The sequence below is a fragment of the Pungitius pungitius genome, chromosome 1, assembly GCF_949316345.1.
Source record: "Pungitius pungitius chromosome 1, fPunPun2.1, whole genome shotgun sequence".
In the NCBI taxonomy this organism is placed as follows: Eukaryota; Metazoa; Chordata; class Actinopteri; order Perciformes; family Gasterosteidae; genus Pungitius; species Pungitius pungitius.
The window spans coordinates 6,972,044-6,987,303 of NC_084900.1; the positions used below are offsets into that span (position 1 = coordinate 6,972,044).

Sequence of the window (15,260 nt, forward strand, 5' to 3'; positions counted from 1 at the left end):
TTCGTCTTGTCCTAGCCGAGCCGCCTTCGGCACCCAAAAAAAAACCATCCGCCGAGTCACCGATGCCGTGAGCTGCGTTGGTCACTAACCTCTTCTTTCGCCTCGCATCCTTCAGAACGGCTCCAGTGAGAAGCGAGAGGTGAGGCAGTTTCAGTTCACGGCCTGGCCAGACCACGGGGTTCCAGAGCACCCAACGCCCTTCCTGGCCTTCCTGAGACGGGTGAAAGCCTGCAATCCCCCAGACGCGGGGCCAATGGCGGTACACTGCAGGTGAGAAACCACATGGTGTCACAAAAACAACCTGAAGCATGAAATTGAAATTGTTATTTCCATTTCCTGTAATGAATATATGAATACATATGACAAAATGTTTCTTTTTTTCAAGTCATTTGTGTACTGGGAAGATATGTTTTAAATAAATCAGACATGGAGCAAAGGGAAAATGTAAGCTAAAAGAAGAATATTTGATATCGAGTAAACTATGGCCCCTGTAAGCCCAAACTAAATCAGCCCGCTGCCTTTCACAGAAGGCACTTAAATCCTGAGGGTGTTTTCAACATCGCAGCACAAAGAGTACTAGTGTCATTGCCCTCAGCAGACTCCGACATCTCCTCCCACTCACTGACACAAACACACGCGGACCTGCCGCGCATCCAAAGCAACGAAGCTGGAAACGCCAACTTGGTTTTCCCACATAAGCGGCCAGGCTTCCATCTAGGAGGCAGAGGGATACTCTGCGGACCTTCTGGCTCCTTTCAAGCCACCAAGTCTTCAGAAACTCAAAGCAGTAGTCGGTGTAATAGATAGAAACTTGTGTCGGGAAAGTGACAACAGGGGAGGGGGGGATTACTGAAGAATTAGAATTACCACATGCTGTAGTTAATTAGAAGTAGTTGCCGAATCGTTTCAAATTGAAAATCCTGACATTCCACAATGAAGCAGAATGCAGGAATTAATGTCACTCTGCAGATGGGAGGGTTTAATTCCTCCGTCTCCCGATCAGATATAGTCACTTCCAAGCACCCAATCCTACCAGAGGCTTTTTCTTCACTTCATGTTTGACCACGATTTTAAATAGATTCCGTTATTTTTTTTTATCTACGCACTCAAAATAATGTTAAGTATGTGGTTATGCAGATATGTACCGGGGATGAAGCCACGAGCACAGTTAAAGCTAAAGCTGTTCATGCACATGCGAAAAAAGGCCTTTAATTAACCGCACGGTACATTCTTTTAAGTAGCTGATTAATTGGTTGGTACATGTGCATTCATGCTGTGGGGCGTTAGGCAAAGACCATAAAGAGCTTTGGATTTGCTTGTTTCACTGGTGGCATGTGACGTATCATTTTGAACATTTTTACAACGGACTCCCATGTTCCTATTCTTTAAATAAATAACTAGTTAGAAATATGCACTCCTGACCATATCCATATAACTACCTAATAATTAAATTTACACAAACTAGTTTCAAACCTGCCAAAATATTCACAAGTGTACCCCTTTATTTCAAAGCTACTGACAATAACTGAAATAAAAAGACCATTTTGGATTGCATACGCTTCAAATTCTACAGTAAACACGGGTTTAGTATTTAGTTCCACCACATGAGTATTTCACAATAAGTTAAATGCATTTGTGTTTTTCCACTTCACATCTGTAACATTTCTTACAGGGTGAAATGATTTTTCAAACACATTATAGTATGTTTCCTGGGTCCTTGTTCCTGCTGCTTTCACTAACCCACAGGTCGGGGACTGTTTTTGCTGTTTTAGCTAAAGGGCTTCCCAAGCGTTGAAGGTTAAAGATCATGAATGAATGTCGCGCTCAGCACTGGCCTCTAGCAGCAACTCTAAAGACAAAACCATTGTGTGTGTGGGTGCAACAACACACAGTCTCTGTATTATTATGGTAGCCGGCAGATAATGTCTAATGTTGTCGACTTAACTAGTCATTAAGGTAGGTCCGCTGTGAATGATAAACAATATTTAGAGTGCCTGCAAGTTGGTATTTACCGTTTTTTTGGCAACGCTACTTCGAGGGTAATTGAACATACTTTGAGAAGTCTCTATTGACTCGTAATGGCGAACGACAGCCGGGAGTGGAATCCTTTGAGTGCTCCGAGTTAAGAAATAACTGGTCCGGATACAGATGACTTTGCTTGCACTGGCTACTGGTGGGGACTCTAAATGGCTGACAAGTCAGAAACCGGTAGGTTGAGTACCTGGTGGCTGACAGAAAATCCCGGTTTGAGGACTTTAGACGGGACGTCCTTAAGTCTAACTCAATGAAGGTAAGGCACTAATCACAAGTGTTGCAGCACAACTGCACCTGGCTGTCACTGTAGTGTAGTACTGCATGCGGGGGGGGGGGGGGGGGGGTGTTGAAAAGGACTACCTCCAAGTTAGAAATGAATGCCTTTTTTGATTCACTTTCCACATTTCGAAAAAGTAATCAAGGACTAAAATGATGATCATCGACGGCAGTGAGGTGATCCTGGTGAGTTTGGGTAAATGTGTGCGTGTTCAAATGGCAGCGCGCGGGGGGGGGGGGGGGGATGGCGACGGGTCCGCTGACGGAAAGCGATTCGGCAACAATTCATATGTAATTACTTCCACTGCTGCTCATGCTTTATCTCCGTGGGACTCGTTGCAGCTGTATTTTAAACTGCACTCTCTCCCATCCCTTATTCCCTGGAAAGCATATTAGCCTGCCACTTAATGTGTGTCGACGTCCAATGCAGCTGGTCTTGACTGGCTGGAAAGGCAGTGTCAGGTCATTAGTGCAGTCGGAATCGCCAGCTCCCCCCCTCCAACTGCCAAAAGTACCGACGGCGTTCTGCAACGACGCACACATCATCCCCTGTCGATACGGGAACATTGCATATTTCCTGGTCTCGCATTTCAGAATAAAATGGAGCTCAATATATATATATATAGAAAACCTACCACACAGCGCCGAGGTAACTGACGGCATCTCTCGGCGCATAACTCCACCCCCCCCCCCCAACCCCCCTTATTCCTCATCTTCCTCTGTCTTTGTCTCTCTAGCTCAATGCTGTCACACTGTCACTTGCGCTCACCCAGGTGATCACTCTCCCACATGCAGCGCTGCACTGTAAAATGTTTTCAGATTAGAAACAGCTGGGGCAGAAGGGGGGGGGGGGGGGGGGGGGAAATCTCTCCCAGTCTCTGCGTCCCTCGGCCAAGGACTGAGGTGTACTAGGACCGGGAAGGGATTCATTCTTCAAACACACCCCCCCCCCAATGCTTTCACTTCTCTTAGCAGCCTGACTCTTTGACTCACAGCATGGCACATTAGCGCCAGACTTGGCCACCGGGGACCAACGTCACACTCCCCCCCCCCCCCCCGGAGTTTGGCTTCTCGACTCTTTCTCCGTCTCCATGAGCAAATGAAAAACAAAACGCTTGCTTGATCGGGAGCGGGAGGCACAAGAGCGTGGCTCACACCTCCCAGGCATGTCGGGCCTAATGGATTGAATGACCTATTTACTTATGACTGCCGAGTTCAAGGTGCCGTCTGGCGAGCGCCGTGCTTTGCGGGACGTCGGAGGCAAGTACACCCAACAAGATTTAACACCACCCCCCCCGCGGTAAATCAATTGTGATTAGGAAACATCTTCGGTACGGAGGCATGAGCTCTTAAAGACATGTAATGTGCAGAGGTGAGCATTTCTGGACTGTCAGCAGCCGGCAGAAGGGGGCTACGTTCATGCTCTTTTTTTTAGAAGAGGTCAACATGTTCCCTCTGTGTAAGAGGGCTTGTTTTTTTTTGCTTTACACACTAATGTGTCGATGTGAATCTCAATGCCTTTCAGTGCCTCTTCTGAAGCTCTTTTGTTATTTGGGTTCACTGTGCTAATCTAAGTGCATTAATTGAAGACACCTGCACTTCTCAGAAGTTGTCCTGCACATTAACAAAGCCCTCGGAAAAAAAAAAAAAAAAAATCACCCTCTCAAAATTGCGTGCGTGGATCCACATCTCCGTGTGCATTTGTTGTAGTGCCACTTTTTCAAAATGGTGAGATAAAGGTTAACTGACGCTGTTGCATAAGTGATTAGCTCTGATGGATTGGCACAGGTGGCGTCCTCGGGGGGAGAGAAGGGGGGGGGACGAGATGGCAAAGGCGGCAGTGAGCCGGCTGAAGGCTGCGAGTGCCAGGCCAAACGGTGCCACTTCAGCTTGAATTACACTCCAAGTCAAATGGTCCAGCCTACAGTGGCAAACCTGGCGCAGAGAGGTTACCTTTTGGCCTCGTCGATGGGGGGGGAAGGGAGTTCTTCAAGCCCTGACGCGTGTTTAGCAAGGACTCCTCCCCTTCCTCTGCACTGCGTCCTGATAAAAAGAAGCTCAAATCGGTTCGGGCCGGGATCTTATACTCTCAATAACTGCTGCAAACGACAGTACCATCCCAATAACATGTTTCCTTCCTCCCTGCAGTGCCGGGGTGGGACGCACGGGCTGCTTCATTGTGATCGATGCCATGATGGAGCGTATCAAGCATGAGAAGACCGTGGACATCTACGGGCACGTCACGCTAATGCGTGCCCAGCGCAACTACATGGTGCAGACAGAGGACCAGTACGTCTTCATACACGACGCGCTCCAGGAGGCCGTCAACTGCGGCACCACCGAAGTGCCCGCCAGGAATCTATACGCCTACATCCAGAAACTGACGCAGATAGAGGGCGGAGAGAATGTCACCGGCATGGAACTCGAGTTCAAGGTATGGAAAAAAAAAGGGTTCATGAAGCAGAAGCAAAAGCCATGGGTGGGGGGTGGGGGGGGGGGGGGGGATTGTTCGGGTGAGCTGTTACAATCAGTGAGCAACACGACACCTGACCTCAGGTTGGTTATGTGCCGCGAGAATGTACAGGCATCGGCCTGGCAAACATTTCCCTGTGCCATTGATAGAAATTCTCTGAACTACTCATCAAACTCTTGCAGGCCTCATTAGGCTCCGCTAGACAGTGCGGGGCCTGTGGTTTCCACCCTATCCCACTCAGTGGACCTCCCTATGTTAACCGACATAGGATCGATTCTCCGTGTCTGGCTTCCCCCCCCCCCCCCCCCCCCCCTTCCCATAGCTCCATGTCCTTGGGTTACAGAGGTTTGGGTTGGCATGAAGAGCCACACACAGGTTTCCGTTACCACAGAGCAGGAGGGACTTGAGCATTATACTCTCACGCTTACTTTGCCGCCCTTGTCGTTGCTGCGTGTCTGTATCTGTGATGGATGATGATTCTCACTATGAGGTGATTAACAGGTTAGATTACACCGCTTCTGTCCACTTTACTTGGGGATCCACCCCCCCCCCCCCGTTGTCATCCGAACATGCCGTTATCCCCTGCTAAGGCAAGATGTGAAGGTAATCACTGATGGATCGTCTGTACTTTACGCTCCCGTGATTTTGTTTAAGTACACGGCACAGAGGGAAACAAGGTGTGATTGAATCACTATGCGCAGCGTGCCCACGTGCATTCTTCCCTGCTCCCATGTGAGCAGGCTACCAAAGGCATGCGATTGTTCATTGTACTCAGATCTTTATCAAGTAAACTCCACCTTTTAATGTCAAACCTAGTCACTGGGGGAATTCAACAACAGAATGTGAGTGCTCAAAGCTTTTCTTTTTTTTTTTCCTGTCTTGATGCAGCGTTTGGCCAACACTAAAGCCCACACATCACGATTCATCAGTGCCAATCTCCCCTGCAACAAGTTCAAGAACCGCCTTGTCAACATAATGCCATACGAGTCCACGCGAGTGTCTCTTCAGCCCATCCGAGGAGTCGAAGGCTCTGACTACATCAACGCCAGTTTCATTGATGGATACAGGTAAGTGCCCACACACACACACACACACACTCCAGCATCCATTGCCGATTGGATGGCCCGTAGACATCGATTTGTTGGGATTTAATAGGACCCCGCTTTTCATTGACAACTAGATTTTGTCCAGAGCCATTGTCATGTTTTGGCCAATAACTCAGCATCTTAAAAGAATTAACGGGGATTGTCTCAAATCGTTTCCATTACGTGCATTCCCACAGGCAGCAGAAAGCGTACATTGCCACACAGGGCCCCCTGGCAGAGACCACGGAGGACTTCTGGAGAATGCTCTGGGAGCACAACTCGACTATTGTCGTAATGCTCACCAAGCTCAGAGAAATGGGCAGGGTAGGCCTATGCTTTTTTTTTTCTCTCTCTCTCTCTCTCGTTTCAGTTTTTGGCAGATAAACCTCCTTCTGGCTACAAATGCATTCTCAAAATATCTTTTATGGAATACCATGCATAGAATTCAGCAAAGATAATAAAAAGCTTTCCAGCCAAAGACACAGTTTGAATTGAAAGAATTCTGAGAATGAACACAATGAAGCTAGTGTATGAAGAGTGTGTTGTGGCTCATTGAGGTATTCTATTCTTCACTCGACAGGAAAAGTGCCACCAGTACTGGCCAGCGGAGAGGTCAGCCAGATACCAGTACTTTGTGGTGGACCCCATGGCTGAGTATAACATGCCCCAGTATATTCTGAGAGAGTTCAAAGTGACCGACGCCAGGGTAAGCAGACATAGACCAACTTTCTTCATAGAACAAAGTTGAACGATAAGAAAATGTGACATAGTTGGATCGAAGCTCCATCTCCAGTGTCACTGCTATTGTATACACGGTTTGGTCACGCTGGATGCATTACCAAAGTTCAATAATAACTGAATTATTGAGAAACCAACTGGGTATTTTAAATCCTTAATTCACACAACGCAATTTTCTTTTAACCACACTTTTTTATTTACCGAAAAAGAAGCTTGGTGCGACAATGTTGAGCATGCTCCATTGCATTTGCATTTACATTAGATATTCAGCCATCAACTCCAAATGTTGGCATTGTATCAAGTATTTGTTTATACCAAACTATGGCCCAAAGTGTAACATAAGGATAAATACATGTTTGTGGAAATTATGACACGTGTCAAAGTGTAAAAACAAACGAGTGCCGGCAGCAGCAAGCTGCCCGAGTTTTTAATTCCATCAAAGGCTCAAACAGATGAATGGCACCGGCTCCTTCCTTTGTAGTGCACGCTGCACTGTCTCGTCAATGGGATTGCTCCTCTTATCAAGGGGATACAATATCACTTAAGTAATGCACACCCTCAAAAGTCGATTCTCCGAGCACCCTGTCGAGGGTAGGAGATCAAAGGAATTAGCATCTTCACTTTAATACGTTCAGGGGAAATGACGGGCATCTTTAATAACAAAACAGTCTCTCTGATGCCTCACTCGGCACGTGTGCTAGATTTTCTTTTTTAAATCCCATCTTACACTTCAAAAAAAAAAACGACCAATGCGGATCATGAGGGAGATCTCCGATTGGCCTCTTAGTTTAACCCCCAATTTTCTCTGTTAATGTTCCCTATTATTTCGGACTGACGTTCCCTTTTTAAGAGGTACTTTCTGAGCACTCCCTCTCGTCTCCGAACCCTCTGCTTGCAGGACGGGCAGTCGCGGACAGTGAGGCAGTTTCAGTTCACAGATTGGCCTGAACAAGGAGTGCCAAAATCAGGAGAGGGCTTCATCGATTTCATTGGCCAAGTACATAAAACGAAAGAGCAGTTCGGCCAAGACGGGCCCATCTCAGTCCATTGTAGGTGAGTGATCACCACCGCCACACTGTAATCGGTTGAACCTGGTAGTGCTTTAGCTGAGTGCAAACACCCACGGAGTTGCAAATGATGTACAGTATGCTGCGAAACTGTAAAAAGATTCCCTCTGGCCCCCCGCCGCTGACCTCTGTGCCCTCTCTCCCGCACAGCGCTGGTGTTGGTAGAACTGGAGTTTTCATCACCCTCAGCATCGTCTTGGAACGAATGAGATACGAGGGCGTAGTAGATATCTTTCAGACAGTGAAAATGTTACGGACACAGAGACCAGCCATGGTGCAGACGGAGGTGAGGAGTTTTTACTTCATTTTAGAGAAATTTGCTAAGAAAACACAAGTCGAAAATGTACTGCGATAGCAACGGAACGAGTTAAGGTCTCGAGACACTTTAGACCCAGTTTAGGGCAGTCTGGTCTCGTCTTGACTGCCAATGTATCCTATCAATATTTGAGCAATAACACCTCAGCAGTACATAAGAAAAATTGTGAGGGAAGAAGTACAATGTACCAACGATGGAAGATGCCTTTGAAAGAGGGTGTGTGAGCTCAAGTCTTCTGTTCTTTGCCTTACAGGATCAATACCAGTTCTGCTACAGAGCTGGCTTGGAGTACCTGGGAAGCTTTGATCACTATGCAACGTAAAAGACCCAGTATTGGAAGAAAAAAAGCAGAGGGCCCTTTGGAAAGAAAACCCAGCGAGCCTCTCTTCTGAGCCATAAATTCCTGCTTGAGAAAGTACTCTTTAACTCCTTGCTAACAACTCATTAAGTGTTGGATGTGTGACATGACTTGTCAAAAAATGAAAAAGATGATTCCCGGAGGACCAAGTGTTTCCCAACCCCAGTAAAAACCTCGCCTTGATACGGAGTGAGGGGATCCTGACTGTTGAAGCATCGTACGGAATTATCTTTTCTCCTGCTTCAAGGATTCATTTTGGGGCTCATCAAACTGAATGAAACCAACACAACAAAAATATAAATGAACAATAATGACATCGTCGGAAACGCATCAGTGATTATGAACCATTACGAGAGATGTTGGAGGCACACAGAATTACGGGAGGAGAAAAAACTTGATGCACTTGTAAGAAAGAAAAAAAAAAAAGAAAAATCAGTTTCGCTATCAAGTACACACCGATAACAATACCATTGAAAAAGAAGACAATGCTTGGTCCACAACAGCAAGACAGACTAAAAGTAATAACGAATAAATACCACTTTCCCTGTCACAATGTTCACCTAAATTTTGAAGAGGGTAAAGCTTAAATGATATATGAAATAAATACAAATTATTGATTTAGTTTTTTAGTACTTTATTATACAGCTGATGTGCTTTTTTTGAACTGTGTGAATTTCCTTTTTTTACACAAATTTATTGCTTGGAAAAAAAGTAATAAAATGTATTAACGTAAATGTACATTTTTTTTTTTAAAGCTGTAGAACTGTTCTGACGTATTTGCTATTGAGCAGAGAATCTCTTTGCTTCATTCGATCTGATTTCATTTCTTTTTCATTTTGCAACAGAATTCACACCACCAAATTGTTGGTTTTCTTCAAGAGTTATGTTTGATCTAGATTTTCTTTTTTCGTTTTGTGTCCATGATCACATGCAAGGTAATCAATTACTCCCATAATAATATGGAACACCCGGGGCTTTGTGGAATCAACAGGGATGAGCAAAGTATAAAGTTGCTGCTATCGATTATCTTAATACTTCCATGTTAGAAAGATGATATTTGATGATGATTTGGATAGAAATTTATAAATATGTGCTACAGATTGTCAAATATTTGTGAAATATATATTGAAGCATATATATATATATATAACATAATTAAATAGACATAATATATGAGTTCAAGTATATGAAAGGTGGAGTGTCTATGAAAGCTTCTAGGTGGAGAGTCGTGTGCTATGGGGGAAATGAAATGAGATATTTCACTGGAATGCACATCAGTAGGACACAATTGTATTCTGATTCAGTGCATCTTTTCTTGTGCAATAAATACGTGTGTGTTTTCAGATAGGGGTTTATATGGACATGACATTCACTCGTGACGTTATTGTTTCACACGTAACTGAGGGGTGGGAATGGCGTCACTGGTGCATTTGTTTCCAAGTTCTCATGCAGCCTGTAATCTGTGGAGGGGGGGGGGGGGGGGGGGGTCACACAGCCGCAATCACAGCGCCACACAATAGGGCAAAGTACAAAGACGTCACCTTCCTGTGGTTCTTTAAAGCATTCAACGGTTATAACGTTTTCTTTTTCATTTTGCATTTAGAGTGCCTTATATTTATGCCTGTTTTTTATAATCTTTCATTTAACATATATATGTATCCTTTGGGTAATCTAGGCTTCAAGTACAACTGTAACCATGTTGTTTATTTACCTTCAGTATTGTCACATAATGAGATTATATATGCAAATAAGAACATTTCAAAGCTCTATTTCATTTTCAGTGGCCTTACTGGGGCTTTCAAATTACAATACAACCATATATCACTGACCTCTACACAAAGCAGTGAAGAATACACAGAAGTTGCAAAACTTATTGTATAAGATAATACAGAATAGTGGTCTCAGTATTCACACTAAACAAATGAAGGCACCACAGTGACGACAATGCACTTTTAACAGCTTGTCAACACGGCCACATTTTTCAGACAGCAATCATCTAATATTAAAACAGTAATACTAAAAATGTATCTGGTTAAAAAGAATGCCTGGTGCACAAGTCATCACCTCAGGGTTTCGTCTTCATGCCTTGGGTTTAGATTCTGGCCTTCACGCAGTAGAGAGTGGATCGAGAGACTCGATCTGCCACAAAACCCTCCGTCGTCCTGACAAACCCAAAGAGGTGCGTCGTGTTTCTTTTCTATGGCCTCGCGGGTTTTAGAGACCGGGGATCCGTTTGGTTCGGGTTCCGTCTTTGTGTTCAGCGCCATCGTTAACTTCTCCGTACCCTCCTCGTAGCTTTGTGGATGTGCATTCCAGGTGCTTTCTTTCCCTTGTAAACTCAAGCAGCCATGTGTTTTATGTCAACTGCTTAACAGATTACTTTTGCCATTATTTTCAGATATAAAAGTGCTATTATTTAACTTCACGGTGGCTAATGTTACATTGTGTTCAAGTCTCAGATGTTTATTTTCCCGTCTCAGTTTGTCCTTTCCATGATTTATTTTAATTTTTTTCTTTTATATGCAGGGTGTTACATTGCAGAATGGCCAAAGCTGGCCTGGTAGAAAGATTTGCACTTTCTCTATCTTTGTACTATGCACTGCCCTATTGATTCTTAACCCAACAATATATTACTTGAACCCATCTAAGAAAAGAAAACCTCCTTAAACGTTCACTTTGTGTGTGTGTAAATAACACAAAAAAGGTACCAACTCTTGAAAAAGACAAAAAAAAAAAAAAAAGGTTTGTGGCGAAAAAGAGCATCCATCCTGATGCCATGGTTACTCCAGCAAATGACTTCAGAAAAATCTGTCCCCCAACCATCTGTTCTTGTGGCTTCGCCATTCAAGCTTGGAGTGTCATTAACAGAAATAAACGTTGTGTTCTCTGCTCTCTCTCTATCTATCTCTCGTCTGGATGCATAGACTGAAAATTAAATAATGAAATTGTACAAAAAAAAAAAAATGGCTTGTTAAAAGATCATACAATTACCTCTGATTAGTTGTAAGCGTAAACTGTTTCTTTTTCTGAATGAAAGGAGTGCTTTTTATTTTCTTACTTAGGTTACATTGGTGGCAAAAGAAGTCTGTATGAGAATCAGTTCTTTGCTGACACAAGTTCCATTTGTTATAAATTAATTCTATTAAAAAATGTCCGTGTTATGCATCGGCGTTTCACTTGTTTCCCTCCGCCTCCCTTTGACTTGAAAAGACGGATGGAGCTATTTTACCCCCTACTGGTCTGGGTCCAACACATTATCCGTCGTTCTCTCACGAAAAGGGAAATGCGCCTCACCACATTTCCAACAGATTTCCAGTGCTCGTTTATTTATTTTTTTCTGTCACTGATTTCAGATGCAGTGAATCATCGGGGGGAACCTTTGACGGATGTGCAGCGTTTCCGAAGCCGCCTGCCTTGTTTTTCACCACACATTTTGTTCACCATATCCACAAATCGGTGCAGTTTTGTAACTCTGAATTAAAACCACGTTGCATAACATCCTGCGGCCTTGCACAGCTTGGACACGGCATTGTGTTTATTCCACCATTTGTACCATCTATTACCTACAAACAACACGGAAAAGGAAAACAGTGAAACTTCAGTAAATAGTCAATCTAAAAACACATCGATAAGGGCAGAAGATCCTTCTTCAGCTGAAGCAAAAATACAAAAACCAATATAGATGTAGAAATACGGGTTTATTCACAAAAGATCAACTAAAAGGCAAAGTCTACAGGGGTGACAACTGTGCTCATTTCCTGGACAAATTTATTCTGTACAAGCCTGAAAAAAGTTACCATGTCAATATATTTATGATGGCATGACATTAAACATAATGTCACGTTGCTATTATACAACATTAATATTTAAATATTATGGTCAACATTATTCCTGAGTCTACCCTGTAAAGAGGCTGCGAAAAATATCGGTTCAAAGTGGCAAAACATAGCAGCTCCAACATGTAATAAATACCAAGAGGTACCTTTCATCAATATACGAGATGTCGGAAGGATACGGTTTATTTTTCAAAGACACCCTACAATCCAATTATGCAACTTAACGCAATTGTTGCATCTGCCAAAACACGCAAAGTGCCTCTGAGAAGGTAACACAGCTGTAGAATATGATCCAGCACACCACAAGGCTCTGAAGACTCCAGACGCCAACATGGAAGCTGGTACCCGACAGATTGCTTTGAGCGCTAAAGTAACGTATTACCACGCAGAAGGGAGCGCACGTGACGTTGGAGGAACATGTTGACAGATTACAGCATGTTTCCGGTAAATAGATGGAAATTGGCCAACACGATATTGTAAATGTATCGAGCAATCGTGCCAATGCAGGTGTCTAATTCAGGCCAGACAACACCGACACAATACAGAACTCGGGCTGTCGTCAGCTCTTATTTTTCAGACTGCACGTCAGATGTGGCAGGCAGATGTTTTGTCTTTGTCTCGCAGCGTCTCCAGCGGAAATTTGAAAACGGCTATTCACAAAATCCCCCGCACGAGTCATTGCTCATGTATCCCCCCCCCCCCCAGATTTGTCAACAGTAGTGATCAGGATTCAAGAACTAGAAATTTATTTTATTCTGTCGGGCTTGAAACATGAAAAGCTTCTGTACCGATTCCAATGCAGCTGAAATGAAATTACAACGGTGCATTTGACAAATTCTGTTGTATTGGCAAGTTACTTTGATTAAAAAGTCTGACACATACACAACTCACTGATTATGTAATGCTCCATTCGTGTGTTGATCAACAATCATCTTTTATGCATCCATCTTTATATTAACAATGCTTTGAATACATCAATTATATGTAATCCTACAGGTGCACTTTAAATTCAAAAATACTTTGATAAATGAAAAAGAAATGCAATATGCGGTGTCATTATTTTATTTAGATTTTATTCTCAATTGATTGAATACAAAGCTTTAGTCTACATGAATACAATAAAGTGTCACCGTCTAACCAAACAACAAAAAGTTTTCATCAAAAAACTAAATATTGGATATACTGACTTGTATTAGAAAATTGATATCAATGTTCAAAGCAATTGTTATGGATTTAGTCTCCGTCCATTAATAGAAAAATACACAGATGAACTAGATTAAGGGAAATAAAAACAGAAAATCCTTTCCGATGTCATTTTTTAAAATATAGTTTTATTATTATTGAAATTGACTCATTTTATGAAAAGATATTCATTGTTTTTGAGGTTAACCTACAAGATATATACGTTACCTGTTATCTGTGACGGATGTATGCTGGTTACCCCACAAGTTCTACTTTGAACTTTGCCTCCATTTTTTCCCCTCGCAATGACATCCTTCCCCGTCCCGATACAACAACTACACCTGGGCTTTGGGCACCGGCTGATACAAGGTACCAATCGGATTCTAGCATTTAATCAGTAAGCTGCATCCCTAATTGTGTAAAAGTAATATTTGTACACCGGCAGCTCTTTAAAACTAAAATGGGTAGATCTGCCCCAATTCATTCATTCATTCATTCATTCTTGTTAAAAGGCGGTGCTCACGCCGCTCACCAAGCCACCGCCAGCAGAGCCAACATCACCACTGGAGAACAAAGCAGCAGAGTACGCAGGCGCCGCACTTCCTGAGCGGAATAAAAAGGCACAACGCAGAACAAGTGGGGCGACTCTGTGCAGCAAACTATCAAATGGACAGCTGAGGGTCCGCGAGCAGCGCAGCCCGGGGGGGGGGCCTTACGCCGACACAGTGGCGAAGGCGGAGGAGACAGATACCAGGCCCTGCAGCGCGGGGCTGATGATGATGATGATGATGATCCATACGGGGATCCTCAAGTGAGCGGGTTGCCGGTTCAGCGGCGAAGAACCAACATCGGAGCTGACACCGCCTGCCAACGCTACATTGGCTCTGCCCGAACACATCGCATTAGAGCCACTTCAGAAGCAAGGCGAGGGGTTGACCTTTGGCGACTAGGGCAAGGGAGGGAGAGGAAGGCGAACACAAAAGGCTGGTAAAAAGAACGCAGACGCTGAGCCACAAGACACGTTTGTTTGTCTTTAAAAATGCATGTTTATTTCCAGCTATGCTTTGCAAAATGGGTTAAGAAAGGGCGTTTGTGAGGGCCCACGTACAGCGACAGAGAGGAAACAGCGACGTAATAATCGCTAAGAAATAGAGGGCGGTAGGGTTGAGATAACTTGAGGAAAAAGCTTGACTGCAGAAAACAACAAAGATGCTCGGGGGTGTGTGGGGGGGGGGGGGGGGGTGCTGCAGAGAAATCCAGCCGTGAGCCAACAGTCGCCGCGACGTACAAACCTCTGAAGGTTAATTTCTCCCGCTCAGCATCTTGCCAATATCGCTGTGATCAGAACCTCTGTATGCCAGCCATCTGCTTCCCCCCCCCCTCTCCCTCTGCCTGTACTGCTTCCTCGCTCACCTCATCTGGGAGTGGACATGCCTCAGGGGACTTTTAGGATCTAATCTCTCCGTGTGGATGTGAGGGGAGGAGGGGGGGGGGGGGGAGGAGGTGGCATCCCATCTCTGGTGTCTCGTTAGATAGTTTCCTGTTGAAGGTGCAGCCATAGCAAGTCAATTTCTGTTTCAATAACTTTAGTAGTAGCACCAGCTTACTAAATGTAGTACATCTCCTTTGAAAGGAAAGTTACCCCATGGCTGCCAATAATGCCTCTTTCCGATATTGATCCAATTATTCGGCCAATGCCCCCACAAGACGTCTCGAAGGGTCTCGTTTTGTCTGAAATCAACAGTCCAAAACACATGTTCAGTTCGCTATTGAAAAGGACGAAGACATCCAGAACATTTTTCACATTTGAGGAGCTGGAAACCCACCTATTTTTTAAATTTTTGCATCAAAAATAATGTTAACTTCAAGAATTAGCATAATCCATCAATTTGATG

The 15,260-nt window shown here is 44.0% G+C and overlaps 1 protein-coding gene across 43 annotated transcripts in view; it reads left to right on the forward strand.

Moving 5' to 3' along the window:
- The window catches only part of LOC119223808 (receptor-type tyrosine-protein phosphatase delta-like), a 291,447-nt gene extending 279,935 nt beyond the window's left edge, over positions 1-11,512 (forward strand). For all 43 annotated transcript variants that reach the window (XM_037481241.2, XM_062560985.1, XM_062561004.1 and 40 more), the window contains 8 exons: positions 116-270; positions 4,459-4,744; positions 5,672-5,850; positions 6,066-6,192; positions 6,449-6,574; positions 7,505-7,659; positions 7,824-7,959; positions 8,243-11,512. In XM_037481241.2, the coding sequence (XP_037337138.2) occupies positions 116-270; positions 4,459-4,744; positions 5,672-5,850; positions 6,066-6,192; positions 6,449-6,574; positions 7,505-7,659; positions 7,824-7,959; positions 8,243-8,311 (1,233 nt within the window). In that variant the 3' untranslated portion in view covers positions 8,312-11,512. The remainder of the gene's footprint in view (positions 1-115; positions 271-4,458; positions 4,745-5,671; positions 5,851-6,065; positions 6,193-6,448; positions 6,575-7,504; positions 7,660-7,823; positions 7,960-8,242) is intronic.
- Positions 11,513-15,260: the final 3,748 nt, after the last annotated feature.